The following is a 19,967-nucleotide window of genomic DNA, read 5'->3' on the forward strand; positions in this document are numbered from 1 at the left end:
CATAATGGCAGATAAAGATCCAGGGGGACCCAGCCGTAAAAGACAACTTCACGAGTCCTACGCAAGTTTCTGGAGGGGGGCGTTTCTTCGTAAATGTTAAGAGGGGGGAGGTTAGAGGGGGGTGAGGGAGAGGTTGTATGTGCGCATGCGCATGCTACGTTCAAAGTCATAGGAAATTAAATCTCCTCTAATGCCTTTAATTAATTCAATCCGCCAGTTTATTCTTTTACAAATCATTAATTTTAATCCAAATTACTGTTTACCTCATCAGGTTAGCTATCTGGCTAATTCTCACCATAATATGCTAATTTGAACACACACCCATCTCTCATACACACGCACACACACACACACACACACACACTTAGTCACGCATGCACATACACACCCATATGCACTGTATATAGGATTTCACTGCTGTTATTCCATAGTATAGTAAATAAATGCTTCATTTTAGACCAAATTACAACTTTGTGTGTTTCCTTGTGAGAACTGTGGGTCCAAGAATTCTAGCCTTTAAGATATAAGACTGATCAACTGAATTTCTACAGGAGTCTGATTGTGATCCTGCCTAAATTAATTAATTTTTCCTTGCAATTAAAGCGAGGTGGTGCCCTAAACGAGTGCAGATAATTAAATTATCTTACGTAGTATCTCCTACAATTTCATTTTCAAAATTCAAATCATTTCCTTGACCATTTGTTTTGTTTGATTTTTTTTTTTTTCATTTCCAAGTTCCTTGTGTAGGAGTAATTTGTTTTGTCATTTGCTCATTCTGTTGACAGTTACAAGGCATTGAAATGAGGCGGAAACAGTTCTCCGCAGTCTAATACTCTACCTGGGTGTGAAAGAAGAGGAACTTTTTTGAAGACTGCCAGGTAAAGCATGGTTTCTTTTATGTCACAAAGTTTTAACATGCATATTTAAAGTGCAAATTTTTGTAGACAGAAGGTCAGACAAAAAGAAATACATTTAAGTCTTCAGTCTGGATTATCAGGAGAGAAACTAGGAGTCATTTTTTGTGATCTCTGGACTCAGCATAAACAAGAGCTCACATATTTTCTTATAATTTGGAACCACTGATCTAAGCAATGGTTCATCATTGTTGTATTTAGGAAAAATACAGGATAGTGTTGCCAGACAATTAAATAAATAAACAATTCAAAATGTGTAGTTTTATGTGTTTTTAATAGAATTTTTGTTCATTTCATGCAGGAGGGCGGAACCAGTGATGTCAGTCAGCACATCTTGAAGATATTGGTTGTACATGGGGCTGAAGGTGGAGTGGATGCATCAATTATCCTTGAAGGCAGGGAGGTATTGCCTACCTGCTGCAATACCGCAAAAGCTTGTGCACTGCTGATGGGACTTCAACCTGGCCTATCCCCCACGACTTCGCTACACTTTTGAAGTGTTGCAAAAACTCTTCTTGGATCTGGATGGACTCAAGCTGTCCCCAAAAATTCAGGCATTGAAGCTTAAATTATCTTGAATGAAGAAGCCATGCCACACACATGTTCACTGAGCACACACCGACATGTTTGGATGTGTTTGCTCCAAAGATTGTGGTTGTTTTTTTTTGTCTTTGAATGTTGCAGAATGTTGAATGTTGTTCCTGTCCTGCTCATTTGCTGTTGCACACACTCACTCTCACACACTCTCTTTCACATTTTCACTCAATAACACACACAAAAGCACACACACACGCACACAAATGTTTTTTGTTAATAATTTGAACTCTTGCTGACAGTGATTGTCATGATTCTACAACCCAAACCCATGAAGTTTGGTTTGGGAGGGCTGAATGTTCCAGTTGCACATAATTTGAAAAGCACTTTGAAGCTGTTGTTCTTATCCTCCTCACTCGCTGTTGCACACACTCTCTCATACACACTATCAGACACTCTCTGTCTCTCACATATTCACTCAGTAACACGCACAGACACATTTTTTTGTAAATAATTTGAACTGTTGTGATTGTCATGATTCTAAAACACAAATCCTTGAGGTTTGGTTTGAGGGGTTGATCGTTGCAGTTGCACATAATTTCAAAAGCACTTTGATGAAGCTGTAGTTCTTATACTGCTCACTCTCTGTTACAATCACACACATACTACAACTTTCACACACTCTCACTCTCTTGTTCACTCAGCAACACAATTTAACTTTTGATTGTTGACAGTTATTGAAGAATTGATTCTACAAAAAATAAATGTGAATTTGAACTCTTTGAACTTTGTTGTGATTTCTGATAAATGTATGCAATCTGGTATTATATTAAAATAGAACAAAAATACATTAGCCGCAACTTAATACAACCCATTTTGTGTAGAAATGATGAAAAAAATCTATAAAAATCTACTTATTTGTTTCATGAGAGTAAATGTTACAGCTGTTTTGGGTTTACATAATATTTTTGTGTAGCTTAATGTTCTGCTGCTAGAAATGAAACAATTGATTTTACTTAATTTCTTTAATTAGATTTGACATACATTAACTAACTACAACAAAATAACATTTACTTGATAGTTCAGAAAACATTAACCCTTTAAGCTTCAGTCAATTCCAGCCGTTTTCAGTACAAAAAATCGCTAATATTCTATTTTTAAATAAAAAAATTACGAAAAATACAGGGAATATTGGACAGGCATCGCGAGGTGCATTTCCTTGAAAATGACCGATTCGGGGATTTTATACCGACTTCAGGACATGTTTTGGACAAAATAGTTTACTGGCTTGTGTCATCTGGATGTAAAAGGTTGGATTATGGCCGTTTTTTGTGGAATCTTTTTTTTGTGTGTAATAATAAACCCGGAAATGTGAGTCGCGCTGTGTGCGTTGAAGCCGTGTACAGAGAAAGGATGGATGAATATTCGTTTTTGTCGGACAAATGTGTTTTTCTCACCCGCTGTGGTAGTCGCATCTGAAAGTGGTTTATACCGGCGGATTCATGAGAATCTAAGCTTTCCATCGGCGTATAGTGTTTGTATAATCGTGTTTGCAGCTGTCGGACATTCTTGAAATTCCTATGCAAATTAGTAGGTGTACCGCCGGCGGTACACTGAAGCTAAAGGGGTTAAGTTCAGTGGTAAGTAAAATTTACTTGATGGCAGAAAGTAAACTGAACTTAATAATGCAGCAGTAAAATTTACTTGAGAAAAGTAAGTGCAAATTGTTACAATGATTTTATCAAGTAAATCACACCAGTTTGTTTTTTCAGTGTAAGTTTAAACAGATTCATTTATGTAAGCTAACCAAAACCGGACACAAAGGCCAAAACTCATGAGTGGAGATATGAGAGGGGAAGAAGGGTAGCTGGCTCAGGGGCTAGGCAGTGGGAGGCACACATCCGGGGACTGGTAACCAGGTTAGAGCAGGTCGGCACAGTCCGTGGGTGGCAGGATACGTCCTCTGTCCGGAGGCCAGTGCGGTCCAAATACCTGTCTCAGAAGGTTCCCACCGGATGTGGCAAACAGACTTGGAATCTCTCTTAGCCTCTCATTCACACAGACGGTGCTCACGCTCTGGCAGCTAGTCCAACATTATAATCCCACACCCAGAGGCTGTGTGGTGCTCGCTTTTAAAGAGCCGCTGATGATGATGTGCCTCAGGTGGTTGATTCTTGCAGGTGTTCCCCCTCTGCACTGATCACCAGCCAGTGCAGAGAGAGAGAGAGAGAAGCCGATGAGCCAGCCCGAAGTGGATGAAGGGGGGAGAGGGGCACCACTGTTTATGACAGCCCCAATGACAAGGAAACCTTACAGAACCTTTACTGTTGTGATGCACACATTAACCTGACTTTTTACAGAGATAATATATATATAGTTAACCATTGTGATAGGGATAAATTGCAGAATAATGCTTTTTAAAATATATCTCAGCAGTGGAATAGCAACAGTCAATAATCATTATACAGTTAATCAAACATTAGTTAATATTTAAATTGCACATCATGATTCCTAACTGGTACTATGCCTTCATATAAGAAGAGTAATAATCACCCAGATTATGTAATTTGGAGGGGGAGAGCAGACGGTGTGGCCACACCTGGCTGCTCATCTGAAATCCAACAAGCCTCTGAGGCTCACCGGAGTCCAGGGGGAAGCTGGAGAGAGTTCAGCCCAGATTTTGATCTGCTTGTGTCCTTTTTGGTTGTTTGGGCCAATAAAACTTTGTTATAATCCACTCTGGTGTCATTCCTTTGGAGTTAAGTACTGTTTCTTCAGTCAGTGTTATTTATAGATCACAGTTCTGTAATCCTCACACAGAGCAGAAAGAGAATTCCTTTTAATCCGTAAGTCCAGTGGAACAGTTATTCCTTAGCAGATCATCTTGGATCACCAATCCAAAATTATGTGATAACCTTCCTCATGCTCAGAACTGTTGTCTCGTTTGCATCAAGCGGCTACCCGCAACAACCCCCAACAAATTCCTTCTAACAGGTGCATTACTGCTCTCTTCAGAACTTGCATATGTGGTGACATCATATTCTATTTACATATGTGATGACAATACACTTTAATTTACATATGCGATTACAGCATACATCCTCCCTCCTCCTCATTTGTGCACTTCTCCCATTCACCAACTTCATGGCCCCCGTGTGCTCTGAAGGAACCCAAACCCCTTGTTTTGCCTGTTTAGCCCTTTCACCTGGTCTCAATTTCTATTCATGTATTTGGTTCATCTGAAGCTCAGCACAGACCTCCAGTCGGGAAACAGGAGAAGCTGATGTCAGTGTCTAATGATCACTGCCACCCACACTGTACATTTCTGCACAATGCACACAGACTTACAAGAAATCCCCCCAAAATCTATACAGAGCTAATGAACCTTTACTGTGAGCATTTAATTCAAGTTTATCTCAGGAAGCGTCGCCGCTGCTGAGCCTTCTTTACGACAGCCGTGATGTTGTCTGTCCAAGAGAGGTCATCGGAGATCTGGACTCCCAGGAACCTGAATGTGTGGACTCTCTTCACACACTCGCTGTTGATGTAGAGGGGGGCTGAGTCGGTTCTGTTCCTCCTGAAGTCCATGATGATCTCCTTTGTTTTTGCAGTGTTTAGTGTTAGGTTGTTTGCTGAAAACCAGGTTGAGAGTCTCTGGACCTCCTCTTTGTAGGCTATCTAGTCTCCCGTTGGGATCAGACCACCACTGTTGTGTCGTCAGAAAATTTGATGTTGTTTCTGTGGGCTGGTCTGCAGTCATAGGTGTAGAGACAGTACAAGGGGGGCTCAGCACACAGCCCTGTGGTGTACCAGGAAAGGTGGGGACCAAGTCTCACAGACTGGACCACAAGGATAGGTATTAAAATACAAGCAACCCTCTATATTTCAATGAGACTTTCCTGTGAAGCAGTTGCTACTGAACCAGGATTATAAAAGACAAGTATTCATAATAATCAACTCATCACTTTACAGTGAAGCACCCTTCAGATTTTTACCGTGTTTCAAAATTAAAGAATATAAAAAGAACATATTTTTTTTAAAAAATCCACTCATCACTCCTCAGAGCGAGGGACTCTTCTGATTTTTACACTGTTTCAAAATTAAAGGATATAAAAACAGGCATTTGTTTAGTTCACACACATTCATTAGGTTATAGCATAATTTGATTATAAATCACAGGTTATAATATCATACTGTGTTCCCTTATTTCGCTGTTACTCTGCCAAAGCCCCATACCTGGATGACTCTTGACACCTGTGTTAAATTCAGCACAATCCAAAAGACAGAGGGCCAAATGATTGCTCTGCAGCGGTGCAGCAGGTAACTGTCTAAATGTGGAACTAGAGCGGAACTGATTCATGCTGTCCAGGACTGGCCAGTAAAAATATCAGTATTTGAATGAGGAAAAAGTCTAACAGCATTTCCTATTTTTTATTCATATTAGACATTTTTTCTTTCCATTAACTTGCTTTTAAGAACAATTTTTTTTTGCTAATTTCAACACATTAAATCAGTGTAATTTTACAGACGTGAACAAATAATTTATTTTTTAAATCATGCTTTCTTTAATGTGGACATTGTTTGCAGTGTTAGTCTGTTTTTATGCTTAATGTGTAAATTATTTTCTTTTCTGTGGTTTTGCGGGATACTATTTGCAATTCAACGAAAGATGGAAAATCTGCTAGATGCCAGTAAAATGTTGAACAGATTACAGTTAATGATTTCATTATTTCATTGTCCATCCATCCATCCATTCTCTATACACTGCTTTATCCTCACTAGGGTCATGGGGGGTGCTGGAGTCTATCCCAGCTGACTCGGGTGAAGGCAGGGGACACCCTGGACAGGTCACCAGTCTGTCACAGGGCTACATATACAGACACACAATCACACTCACATTCACACCTACGGGCAATTTAGAATAATTAATTAACCTCAGCATGTTTTTGGACTGTGGGAGGAAGCCGGAGTACCCGGAGAAAACCCACACATGCACAGGGAGAACATGCAAACTCCATGCAGAAAGATCTCAGGCCGGGATTTGAACCGGGATCTTCTTGCTGCAAGGCGAAAGTGGTAACCACTACGCCACTGTGCAGCCATTTTGTTTGTTTGTTTGTTTGTTTGTTTTGTTTTAGGAGTGCACCTCTGCAATGATAAAATAATATCTAATCATTCTGGGAAGGTGTTGTGTTAAATATTAACATATCAGTTTTTGCTCTGTGTGATAAAATAACGAACATCCTGTAAATCATTACATTCAATCTGCAATAAAAGCACAACTTCAATCATTTTCTTCATCTGTACAAAGGTTCAGTAATTTGTTTTCTCTCAGTTTTTACTGATAATTTAAAGCATGAAACCAAAAATAAAGCCACCGTGTTTATAATCGTCCAAGACAACATAATTTGCAAGATTACAATGATATTTGAACAGACGAGATGCATTTATACACACCTGGATGATGCACAAATAGCAGAATGAACACTTTTTTATTTCATCTGTTCAAAGTCCAAACACTTTTATTAAGGAGGAACAATGAGTTCAGATTAAACATTAACAAGACATAATAAAACAACAACAAACTCTAAATTCTCATAGAAATATGGATTTGTTTCTGTCTGCATTGTTTTAAAAGTTTACCTTTAAGGTTTATTTCCTGGTAGAGTTAATGCTGGATGATAGTTTTAGATGAAGAATGAATAAAATGAAGCTACAGACACGTCAGCAGTGACCACACCTCGTTGTATTTTACATGACCAAAGTCCAAACCTTATCAGAGACTGTTGACCGTACAGCTCACTGAGAGGAGAGGCGACGCTTTGACGCTCTGAACAGGTATTTTACTTTTTCTGAAATGGATTTAAGCTTTTATTGGAGCTCCTGCCACAGTCTCTAGCACTTTACTGTTAAAAGAAAGTTGAATTAGACAGAAAAACAGCCTCCACAGTCAATAGATAAGAGACTGTGTGGAATTATGTTGCTGGTGATACTGCATTCTGCTGCAGATATTATCCATTTAAACATTTATACACAGATTATTCAGCTAAATGCAACAGAAATGACTGTTATGATACTGTAAATGTTCTCTGTTTTACCGGAATCTGCTTCTGTAACTAGACTCAAACATCTTTTGTATAATTAGTTTTTGTAATTGGACAGTTTTGCAAAAAAAAAAAAAAAAAAACTGCATCAAACCTACTTTTTTGAATTATTCTTCTTATGCCATTTCTGTGTTTCGGAATGTTCAGCACTCAGGATGGTTCACATGATGGAGGGATCATCTCTTAAATCTTCGCTCAGAAGCTTCAACGTGTTGGTTTTCCTTCTTCTGACACACTTTGATGAAGGTAACTTTGACACACACACACTCTTTGCATTTTGTGTTTAACCCAACAGATGAGCTCATCATCCAAACTCACATCTCTTCTTCTTGGGTGGATTGCTCTCAAAGTATTTATTGTAGCACAGATCAAGTAAAACTGCATGACTTGACCTTGACTTTGACTTTGACCTTCTGCACAACAAAGAGCCTTTTTAACCATAATTTCAAACCATTACTGCAGCAACATTGAAAAGATTTGAAATCTGGACTTACGGGTTGCTTGTTCCTTTATATATATACATGAAAAAATAATTACATCAGTCGTTCATCTTTGACCAATGTCAGACATCTGGAGTTAAACTGAACTTTGTCTTCCTCAAAATTCAAACATTTTTTGTCAGAATTCTGGCAAAAGTCAAACTTAAGACAAAAGTCAGAATTTTAAGTTTAAAGTCAGACAATAGTCAGAAAAAAAAATTGAGTTTGAGGACAGATTTTGTGTTTAAAGTTTGACTTCACAAAAAGTTCAGAATGAATTCAAAGACGAAAGACAGATTTCAGCATAAAAGAGTAAGAACTGACCAAAATGTTGGAATTTCAGGTTAAAATAAAAAAAATTTCATAGTTGATAAAAGTCAGAATTCTGAGTTTAAAGACAGAATATATTTCTAAAAGTTGTCATTTTGTTTTTCATGTCAGAATATAGCTCAAATGTATACACCAATTATGATTAAAATTGCAATTCATTTATGTTAATATTCTTAAATTTGGGTTGTTGCTGTCCGAGTGTTCTTCAGTTTTTCTTATTTCTATTGTATATGTCGTGTATATATCTTATTCTATATGTCTTTAATTTATAGATGTTTTCTCTTGATTTTTCTTACTGTCACTTTGTGACATTGCAAATGTCCCTTTGTGGGACTAATAAAGGATATTCTATTCTACTGTAAAAGGATCAGAATTCTCAAGTTAAAGTTCAAATCGTGTTTGAAGTCAGAATATAATTCAAGAGTCCCAAATCTCATGCTAAAGCTCTAATTGTGTGTTTAAAGTCAGAATTCTGAGTTTTTAAAAATCAGCCAGAACTACATTCTTTTATCGGAGTCCAAATCCACTTTCTCTAAACATTTCTCTTCTTTTACTTGTTTTATTGTTTAAGAAGATGAAACTGTTTACTAGAAAATGTTGAACAAATTTTATTTTTGGACAAGGCAACAACATTATAGTCAGGTCCAGAATTACTGTTCCTCTTCCAGAACAAAACATATTTACATGACATGAAGTCCATGTCTACAGTGTCAGTTGCACCTTTACACCAACTTTAAGCTGTGATTGTTTGATGTGAGCTACATTTATTTTGTGCAGGTCAGTCTCAGGCCATGGCTCCATCTCAACCCGTTCTATCGATGGTTGGTGGAGACGCTGTGCTGCCGTGCCATCTGGAAGCTGGTTTAGATGCTGCTCAGGTGACGGTGGAGTGGGGGAGGCCGGATCTGGAGCCCAGATTTGTGTATATTTGGCACAATGGGAAGGAAATTACAAATGACCAAAACGAAGCCTACAAAGGAAGAGTGTCGATGTCTGCAGACGAACTGAAACAAGGCAACGCTTCCCTGAAGCTCACCCAACTGAAAATATCTGATAATGGAAGATACAGATGCTACCTTCCCAAACAGAAACAAGAATATTTTGTGGAGCTCCTTGTTGGTGAGTAAATGAATGACACTCTTCTACATCTAGAACCTTTAATTCACCTCTATGATGCAACCATCCCTACAGATCAAGACAAATGTGTTGTACAAGTAGACGATAAGAACTGAGGATATCTGACCAATCCTCTTGTTCATGTAATTTTAAAAATGTGTAGGTTTGCACTTGCTCCAACTAGATTCTGCAACAAGCGAAAAATTCTGCAGTACCCAATGCAACTGTTGAAGCCAACAGGAAAAAATAAAGTTGATCACATCAGTTCCAGATTTTTTTTACATTTTAGTTAACAACAATTGCCCCACCCCCACTCCATCCCCCCAAAAAAACATCCAGAAAGTTTTTGGAGTTCAGAGGGTTGATGGAAAATTGTCTGAGCCACTTTTGCTAACTTGCTCCTAAATGTTGGTGGTCTCGATTCACAAGAACAAAAGTTACCACAATGCTCATTATTTTATAATAAGATGGAAATGATGAATGAAATGTTCATTTATTGGACGAGGTATCAAACTACAATAGAAAAATGGATGTTGCAGTTTTTCAGTGTATGTGATTAATATAGAAAGAAAAATAATTTGAGGATAGAACCAAAAGAACTAAGACATGATTATCAAGTGAACAGTCTATGCTACTATGTCTTATATTTTTACAACATGCTGTACCGTAAAACGGGGCTATAAGGGACAGCGGGGTAATAAGGGATATTTCTCCGGAAAATGTTTTAAATGTAATTCTGCGGTTTTTATGTTGAGCAGGATGCGGTTTTGTGTTGTTTTTATCAATTATCCATGAATTCTTGAAAATTCCTTTTTGCTTTCCTGTAGATATACATTTAAAACATTTTCCGGAAAAATGTCCCTTATTACCCCGCTGTCCCTTATAGCCCTGTTTTACGGTATACTATGATGTATACTACAATCTAATTTACAATACTTTTCAACAAATATTGTATCATGATGCTTTTTTATGACATAGCTTACAATTTTGATACAACATACTGCACTGTATCGTCTATACAAGAAGGTTCACCATGATGTTTCTTTACAACATTCAATACTATGACGACTTTTTATGACATAATCCTACTTTAATGTTTTATTTAAAACATACTTTACTATTACAGTTTTTGTAAAACATACTATACTGTAGAGTTTATTGCAATATTTTTTTACAACACACTATACTGTGACATTTTTCATGACATAGTTTGCAATTTTGTTGCTGCTTATTGTACAATGCCATTTTTCACAACATATTTTCTATGTAATTTTAGACAACATACGACAATATTATACAATATCACATACTGTAGTAAACAACAGTATGCAACAAAATACCACACAATATATTTTTTTACTACATACCTATACACATGTAAACATGCATATGTGGTAAATATATCGTATGGTAAAAATACACTATCATGTTTTATTTTACGACACTGAGATTTTTTGGATAAACTAAATTATGATGGGTTTTTATGACATACTATACAATGGAGGTTCTTTTTTTACAAAATACTACATTATTTGTTTAACACAGCATACTGTTTGGATTTAGTTATGCCACACGAAGCTATGACATTTAAAAAAAACAAAAACACGTTATAAAACATTAACCACATACTATGCAATTAATTTTTCTTTTTTTCAACGATGACCTTTTCATGACATGCTTTACAATTTGTTTTACAACATACTGTAATTTGACCATTTCATAAGACACTATTTTCTCTGACTTTGATTACATCATACTACAATGAGTTTTAACAATATGCTATACTATAGCGTTTTTTGCGACATGGAATATTTTTGCACATGCAATACAGCATATGATAGTATGACCTTTTTCACACGATTGCAAAGATTTTATAAAGACAGACTATACTTTTATCTTTTTTGACATTTTATTACAACATACGTCACATGTAATATCATTACAACGTACTGTACTGTAACATTTTATTTACTATACATTTTACTATGATGTTTTACACTGCTCAAAAAATTAAAGGAACACTTTTTAATCTAAGTATTGCATTGAGTCAGTCAAACATGTGGAATACTGATCTGGTCAAGTAAGTAACTGAGGGGCTTTTTAGTCAGTTCCAGCTGCTTTGGTGTTCATGAAATTAACAACAGATGCACTAGAGGGGTAACAATGAGACAACCCCCAAAACAAGAATGAGTTTACAGGTGAAGGCCACTGACATTTTTTTCCTTCCTGATATTGTCTTACTGTTTTTCACTAGTTTTGCATTTGGCTAGTGTCAGAGTCACTTCTGGTAGCATGAGGCGATACCTGGACCCTACAGAGGTTCCACAGACAGTCCAACTCCTCCAGGATGAAACATCAGTGTGTGCCATTGCCAGAAGGTTTGCTGTGTCTCCCAGCACATTCTCAAGAGCATGGAGGAGATTCCAGGCAGTTAGTCTGGGAGAGCTGGATAGGACTGTAGAAGATCCTTAACCCATCAGCAGGACAGCTATCTGCTCCTTTGTGGAAGGAGGAACAGGATGAACACTGCAATAGCTCTACAAAATGACCTCCAGCAGACCACTGGTGTGAATGTCTCTGATCAAACAATCAGAAAGAGATTTAATGAGAGTGGTCTGAAGGCCCAGCGTCCTCTAGTGCCCACTGTGCTCACTGAGCGGCACCGTGGAGCTCGGCTGGCATTTGCCATAGAACACAGGAATTGGCAGGTCCACCACTGGTGCCCTGTGCTTTTCACAGATGAGAGCAGGTTCACCCTGAGCGCATGTGACAGACATGAAAGGGTCTGGAGAAGCCGTGGAGAACGTTCTGCTGCCTGTAACATTGTTCAGCATGACTGGTTTGGTGGTGGGTCAGTGATGGTGTGGGGAGGCATATCCATGGCGGGACGCACAGACCTCTACAGGCTGGACAACGGCATTCTGACTGCCTTTAGGTATCAGGATGAAATCCTTTGACCCATTGTCAGACCCTACATTGGTGCAGTGGTCCTGGATTCCTTCTGGTGCACGACAATGCCCAGTCTTATGTGGTAAGAGAACTCATGCAGTTCCTGGAGGATGAAGGAATTGATACCATTAGCTGGCCCCCATGCTCACCTGATCTAAATCCAATAGAACACCTTTGGAACATTATGTTTTGTTCTATCTGACACCATCAGGTTACTCCTCAGACTGTCCAGGAGCTCAGTGATGCCCTGGTCCAGTTCTGGGAGGAGATACCTCAGGACACCATCTTTCGTCTCATTCAGGGCTTGTCCCGGCATCGTCAGTCATCATACAAGCACATGGAGGCCATACAAACTACTGAATACCATTTTGAGTTGCTGCCAAGGAATTTCACCAAGATGGACTGGCCTGCCACATCAGTTTTTCACTTTGATTTTGGGGTGTCTTGAATTTAGCCCTCCTGGGGGGTTGATAATTTTCATTCCCATCAAACAATGTGGCACTTTTCATTCCTAACACATTATCCAGTCCATATCAATGTAAATATCCAGTTTGTTTTCCCCCGCATTGAAATATGATGTGTTTTCAAAGTATTCCTTTAATTTTTTTGAGCAGTGTATTTATACACTTCTCCATAGTGTGTTTTTGTGTCAACATACTATGCTGTTATATTTACTTAAAAAACATTGTTTTGCAAAAAAAATAAAAATTTCGACATACTATACTATAACGTGTTTTTATGACATATTTGACAAAATTTTTACAAGTTATTATTATTATTATTATTATTATTTTAAAGACATACTATAATATGACATTTTTTTACATGATGCTGTACTGTGATGTTTTATTTATAATATGTATCATAATCAATAGATGCTAGATAGATAGATAGATAATGACAGTAAATTACAATATTTTGTTGGAAACTATGCTCCAACATTTTTACTACTACTATACTATAGCAGTTTTTAAAATATGTTTTGCAACATTTTCACCACATACCACACTATGTTGTTTTTTATAACATACTATGCTATCATATTTTTTCCGATATACTTTACAATATTTTACCACATACTATAAATTTACATTTTTCTTTACACACACTATACCATAGAATCTTTTACAACATGGTTTTAAAGTTGTTGTTTTTCAAGACATACTATACTCTGACATTTTTTTTACAGGACAGTTTAGCATTTTATTTCAAAATTTTGTACTATAACAGTTTTATGATATGGTATACTATGACATTTCATTTTATTTAGAATTTTTTTGACAATGTACGATATTTTCACCACATACTATAACACGATCTTTTTTTTTCAAACATGGTTTTAAAGTTTCTTTTAAAAAATATACTATCCTATGATGTTTTTTACAACATTGTTTGCATTTTTCAAGACAATAGAGAATACAACTGTACTGTTTTATTCTCTACTTTTTGTTGTCATTTTAGCTCTGTAAAGTTCATCTGTGAAGTCATTTTCTCTCTCAACAGGTTCTGTCTCTTCACCTGGAGTCAGTTTAGCAGGACTTGGTAGAACCCACGGCTCAGTGGAGTTACAGTGTGAGTCTGCAGGCTGGTATCCAGAGCCTGAGGTGTTGTGGCTGGACGGTGATGGAAACCTCCTCTCTGCTGGACCTACAGAGACAGTCAGAGGTCCTGATGACCTCTATACTGTCAGCAGCAGAGTGACTGTGGAGAAGAAACACAGCAACAAGTTCACCTGCAGAGTCCAGCAGAAAAAGATCAACCAGAGCAGAGAGACATGGATCCATGTTCCAGGTAGAAATAATGACAGAAATGATGAGTTTCAGCTGAGAACAGTTGAGATGTGTTGATTTGTAACTGCAGTGTTTTTATGATTTCAGATGATTTCTTCGAGGTCTCATCTAGCTGTGCTGCTTCTGTTGCCTTTAGTGTGATTTTTGGCCTCATGTTGGTTTTTACAGTCTCACTTTTTGTCTGGAAATGGAAGCAAAACAAAAGCAGTGAGTCAAAACTATGTTTCACTTATTAAAAAATGCATTTTATGTCAAAGTTCCTCATTAATCAAGCTAATAAGCCAGAGATCCGAATACAGTCATACATGTTCACCTAACGTTCACATATAAAAGTGAAAATTTAGTTTTAGCATCAAGGTAAAACTGCAAATATACTTAGAAATGAAATTTTAGTTTAAAGCATTTCATTACATTTGTTATCTGATCAACAACCTTGTGACACCAGTAGACGCGGTTTTAACTTTGGGTTTTGTGTTTTTAACTCGTGTTTTTACTGCAGAAATGAAACAGTTCCAACATCGAAAGGAAGAGGAAAAACAACTGATGGCAGAAACCAATAAAATAGAAGATTTTGATAAGAAAAAGGCAAAACTAGATGAGGAGTGCATGAAGAATGAGGAAGAACAAAACAACGTGACACAGACGATTGACGATCTACAGAAAATAAAGAAGAAACTGGAGATGCTGAAAGAAAACCTCTTATCCCAAAGTCAAGAGGCAGATAAGAAATCTGAAGAACAGGAGAAGAAGATGAAGTCACTGGATGAAGAAGTGATGAAGAAGGAGGGAGATCAGACAGCAAACAGAGCACAGGGATACTTTAAACTAAAGGACATCATGACTGAGGTCAAATGGAACCTGGGGGACAGAAAGAAAGATCATCAACAACTGAACATGAACACAGAGAGTATAATGACGGCTGTAAATAATGAGGTTGAAAAACAGAAAGAAAAGAAGCATAAACTAGAGATCAGCCTGGAGCAAATGAAACAACAACTGGAGGACACAGAGAAACACAAGAAAGCACTTCAGAGCAAACTACAGTCAGACAATGAAGGAAACTAACAGGATCAGATCTCATCTCCTGTCATGTTAATGTGAGAAAATACAGAAAGAAAGAAAAGTTTATGTCTCTGATATCCTCTTAGACACAATATTTAGAAGAAGATTCAGATAGATAGATAGATAGATTTGGACCAGTAGATTTACATGATAAATATGAATGTTTTTTTTGTTTCGTGTTTTTATACTGGGTTGATTTTCTTTAGAATTTCACGTAAAAATCAGAGTAACACACTTGTACTGTAAACATGTTTTGTAGCTTTTATCTTTTGTGTCTGAACATGTTAGTGTGCACTGACTTCTGCGTTATTATTCTTTTATTTTTGAACTTTTGTTGTGCTATGGTTTAACTTTTTAATTTAGGTGAGACCTCATCTTTTCACACTTTTGGCCTAAATAATGTTTTAAGCTTTATCATTTTTGTGGCTAACGACTCAGTTATTTTCTTAACATTCACAATATAAATGACTATAAACATAAATAAAGGGGAAGGTTATTTATTGATTCTTTTTAGTAGTGATAATCAGGTCTTAAAGTTAGTAAAATGTGACTTTTTTCCTCCTTTTTTTCCTCTTCTTTGTTTGCTGTTAAACTTTTTTTGAAATTTGGAATTTTGACACTCAGCCAAAGCTCAGCTACCACTCTTGCTTTGGGTACATTATTTGCACTAAATGCATACTGTTGGCATATTTTTTTTTCATTATATCTCAGTGTTTCTAACGGTGAGAATTTACTTGTGATGTGACCAATGTGTCTGCAGAGAGGAGAGCTTCATCCAGGTTATTTTCTGAATCTACAATTTACAGATGTCCCTCAAACGCCTCACATGCAGACTGTCAGTAGACACTATAATCTAATGATATTTTCACATTTTAATGTCTAATTGTTGCTTTGTCATGTTTTGTATATTTTAATTCTTTGTGAAGTACGTCATGACTTTAGTTTTGAAAAACAAAACAGAAATTAAGTTTATTATTGTCACTATTCTCTAAAAGGCATTTTAATGTCAGATTTCCCTACGATTTTTATTTTATTTTAATTTTTTAGTCCATTCAGGCTAATGACTAAAAGTTGCAACAACAGACCTACTAAATATAAAATGCACTGGCAAAATAAAAAATGTAAAACACATTAATAAAATGAAAAATAGAATAATAAATTGAAAAACAGATGATTGGAATCCAGAATGGTCTCACTCTGGTTCCCTTCTTCTATTCATTGAAATTTTTCAATAAAATGATGAAGCTGTTTCATAAAAGTGAGACATTAGCACTTATAATTTTGTGGTTAAAGTTGTTTAGAGTTGTTTTGTGTGTTTTTTTTGTTGTTGTTGCAGTTTTTGTGTTCTGTTATATTTTTTTACTGCTTTCTTTTTCGGTAAAACGTGTTTGTTTTTCACTAAATTGAATAAAAAAATGTATTTTTTTTATTTTCATCATGTTTTCTATGTGATCTAATTTATCTATTATAAAATGTGTCTGTGTGCTTTTAAACAGTTTAAACTTTTGGTTTTATATTTTTTAGATATTAAATGAGAACAAAAATTTAATATCCATATGAAGACTATGTACATTTATCACGGCAGTCTGGAGTTTCCAATGACTACTATAACTCTGAATTTCTATGATAGAATAATTGAAACGTTTGTCTTTCTCACAAAATATAAGCAAAAAACAAACAAATGTGTTTTGTTTGTTTTGGTTCTTTCATAATTTATTATCAATGTTCTGACAAAAAGACTAAATCTGCTGGGTCATAAATATTCATACAGCAACTTGAAATATCAGTTGTGGTGATGTAGAAAGTTGTGTTAAATTGGCGTCATGGTCACTAAATCTCTTGTTGAGTGATGACAATTGATCTGATTCACTCATTAGATTATACCACAAACATTACAGCAGGAAAGTCTGAAGAGCTCAACAAAGATCCATCCATTATTATTGACACACCACTTAATCCTCTGTGGGGTATCGGGGGGCTGGAGTCTATCCCAGCCGACTCAGAGTGAAGGTAGGGTTTACCTGGACAGGTAACAGTCCATCACAGGACCACATAAAGATAGAAAACTAAACACACTCACATTCACACCTACAGACAGTTTAGAGTCATCAACTAACCTCAGCATGTTTTTGGACTGTGGGAGGAAGCTGGAGAACCCAGAGAAAAGACCTTCTGGAAGAAAAATTTGATGCCGGTTACACAAAAATTGAGGTTAACATTTAGAAAAAAAAAAGGTTTAAAAGAACAGTTTGACCTCCAAGTTCTGTTTGAAGGATTCCTGAAAAGTTCTATAAATCAGATATAATCAGAAGGTTTGCAATCAAACTTTGAATCACAACAGTTTTTGTGTGAAGAATAAAAGTCTCAAAATTGTACATAGTATTGTTTTTAGCTTTGAAGGACATTATGCAAATAAGAACATATGAAAAACAAACAAACATAAAAAATCCAAAAAACAAACAGCATTGGTTAGCATTAGAGACATGCTTTAATCATTTCTTTAAAAAAAAAGGTTTGAATAACACAAGTAAGGGCTTATTTGGAACATTTTCATTTCTGAAAAGTTAAAACAATATTTTAATGTCAACATCCAGAGAACGTCATCAGGAACACAGATTATGTGTTTGTATGCTTTCCAGATGTAACTGAGGATCTTTTCTGTAAGGTGATATGAACAAACACTGAGTGAACACATCACTGACTCCATGAAACATTCCCACAATATTCCACAGTGATCCATTATAAAAGAAAAATGTACAAGTAAGTACTTTAGGGAGCACGGATGAGAATAGCAGCACAAACTAGGAAGTGTTCACAGGGAACCTCTTTAAGAACTTGCAGTAATAAACCACCGCAGGTAGGAAACACTGGTTTCACCGATAATTTACCTTTTTAATTATATTGAATACTAACAGGAGATGAAAGCAAAGTTGTTTGTCATCACTCCCAGTAACCTGACACACCTCACTCTATTAAATGTTTCGACAGTGTTCCACAGTGTTCTATAGCAATAGAAAAATGTTCTCAAACTAACATTAAAAAAATGTTCTCCAGATGTTTTCAATGCCTCAGCATGTTTTTATGCAGAATATTACAGTCCTGTAACATGATATATGCAAGATAGAACATTTTGTCTTTTTGTTGAGGAAACACATTAAAGAGTGTTCTTCTCTAAGTAAATTCTGTAATAGTAACAACAGAAAAACATTCTCAATGCAACATCCAAAAAAAAAAAAAGTTTTCAAGATGTTATTGTAACTTCACATGACATCACAGTTCTTTATAAGATTTTCTTGTATTGTGATATAAATAACAAAGGTTGAATATTCTGTCCTCAGTGTTCTGACAAAGTTTTGGGAATGTTGCAGGGGGACATATAAGCTCATCAACAGTTTGAAGATCAGACTAGAAAACATCAAGGTCCAAGGTTACTTTATTAATACCCGTGGGTGGATTTGTTTTGCAGAAAAAATATTGCATTTGGCATTCCATAACAAAACACAAATTGAAACGGACAGACAGGTACTTGATTGAGACAAAAAAAAAAAGTGCTCAGTGTTCCACCATTCATCAGTATAGCAGCAAGAACAACAACAACAAACAGATAAGATGAAATAAATAAGATGGAGATAAATAAAACAATAAAAAAGACTTAGGGAAATACAAGCAATCAGTCACAAAAATAGAGCTGAGAAATATGATGAACAAATCGAATGACAAAGTGCAAATGTCGCTACTTCTTATTGAGCTCAGTGATGGCGACAGGAACAAAGCTGTTTTTATAATGCTTTGTCCTGAACCTTCGGACTAAAATCCTCCGTCCAGAGGGAAGAAGATGAAATACAGCTCGTAGAGGATGGGCTTCATTTTTAAGGATTAATAAAACCATCCTCTGTACCTGTTTAGTGTCCAGGGAGGCTGGACCATCTCACTATTTGGTTCAATGAATTTTTCTCTGAAACAGAGGTCTGACCGAACCATGCCACCAAGCACAAAGATAAACAGACTCAATAAAAGAACAATAAAACAGACTCTGTTTAAAAAAAAAATATGTTCAGTTAAAGGTAGGACTACCATTTCCAGAAAAAAAAAAAACGAGACTGCAAGAACCAACATGAGGCCAAAAATCACACTTAAATAAACAGAAGCAGCACAGTTACATGAGACCTTGAAGAAATCATCTGAAATCATAAAAACACTGCAGTTACAAATCAACAAACCCGAACGCTTCTCAGCTGAAACTCATTTCTGTCATTATTTCTACCTGGAACATGGATCTCTGTCTCTCTGGTCTGGTTGATGTTGTTCTGCTGGACTCTGCAGGTGAAGTTGTTGCTGTGTTTCTTCTCCACAGTCACTTTTCTGCTGACAGCATAGAGGTCATCAGGACCTCTGACTGTCTCTGTAGGTCCAGCAGAGAGGAGGTTTCCATCACAACACCTCAGGCTGTGGATACCAGCCTGCAGACTCACACTGTAACTCCACTGAGCCGCTGGTTCTACCAAGTCCTGATAAACTGATGGTTGAGGTCCTGGATGGTGAAGGTGATGAGACAGAACCTGTTGAGAGAGAAAAAGACTTCAGAGATGAACTTCACAGAGATTAATGGCGACAAAACATAGAGTATAAAACATTACAGTTTGCATTGAAAAAAATCTGTCTTAAAAAAATTGCAAAAAAATGTTGTAA

The 19,967-nt window shown here is 36.6% G+C and overlaps 1 protein-coding gene across 2 annotated transcripts in view; it reads left to right on the forward strand.

Moving 5' to 3' along the window:
• The first annotated feature begins 7,220 nt into the window (after positions 1-7,220).
• The window catches only part of LOC110971042 (butyrophilin subfamily 2 member A2-like), a 184,496-nt gene continuing 171,749 nt past the window's right edge, over positions 7,221-19,967 (forward strand). The window contains exons 1-6 of one of the 2 annotated variants that reach the window (XM_051943926.1): positions 7,221-7,286; positions 7,700-7,798; positions 9,139-9,480; positions 13,930-14,217; positions 14,304-14,423; positions 14,716-15,062. In XM_051943926.1, the coding sequence (XP_051799886.1) occupies positions 7,708-7,798; positions 9,139-9,480; positions 13,930-14,217; positions 14,304-14,423; positions 14,716-15,062 (1,188 nt within the window). In that variant the 5' untranslated portion in view covers positions 7,221-7,286; positions 7,700-7,707. Of the gene's footprint in view, positions 7,287-7,699; positions 7,799-9,138; positions 9,481-13,929; positions 14,218-14,303; positions 14,424-14,715; positions 16,466-19,967 lie in introns of those variants that run through there. The other variant, XM_051943925.1, reaches the window with a different exon arrangement.

This window comes from Acanthochromis polyacanthus, chromosome 23 (assembly GCF_021347895.1).
Source record: "Acanthochromis polyacanthus isolate Apoly-LR-REF ecotype Palm Island chromosome 23, KAUST_Apoly_ChrSc, whole genome shotgun sequence".
Classification (NCBI taxonomy): Eukaryota; Metazoa; Chordata; class Actinopteri; family Pomacentridae; genus Acanthochromis; species Acanthochromis polyacanthus.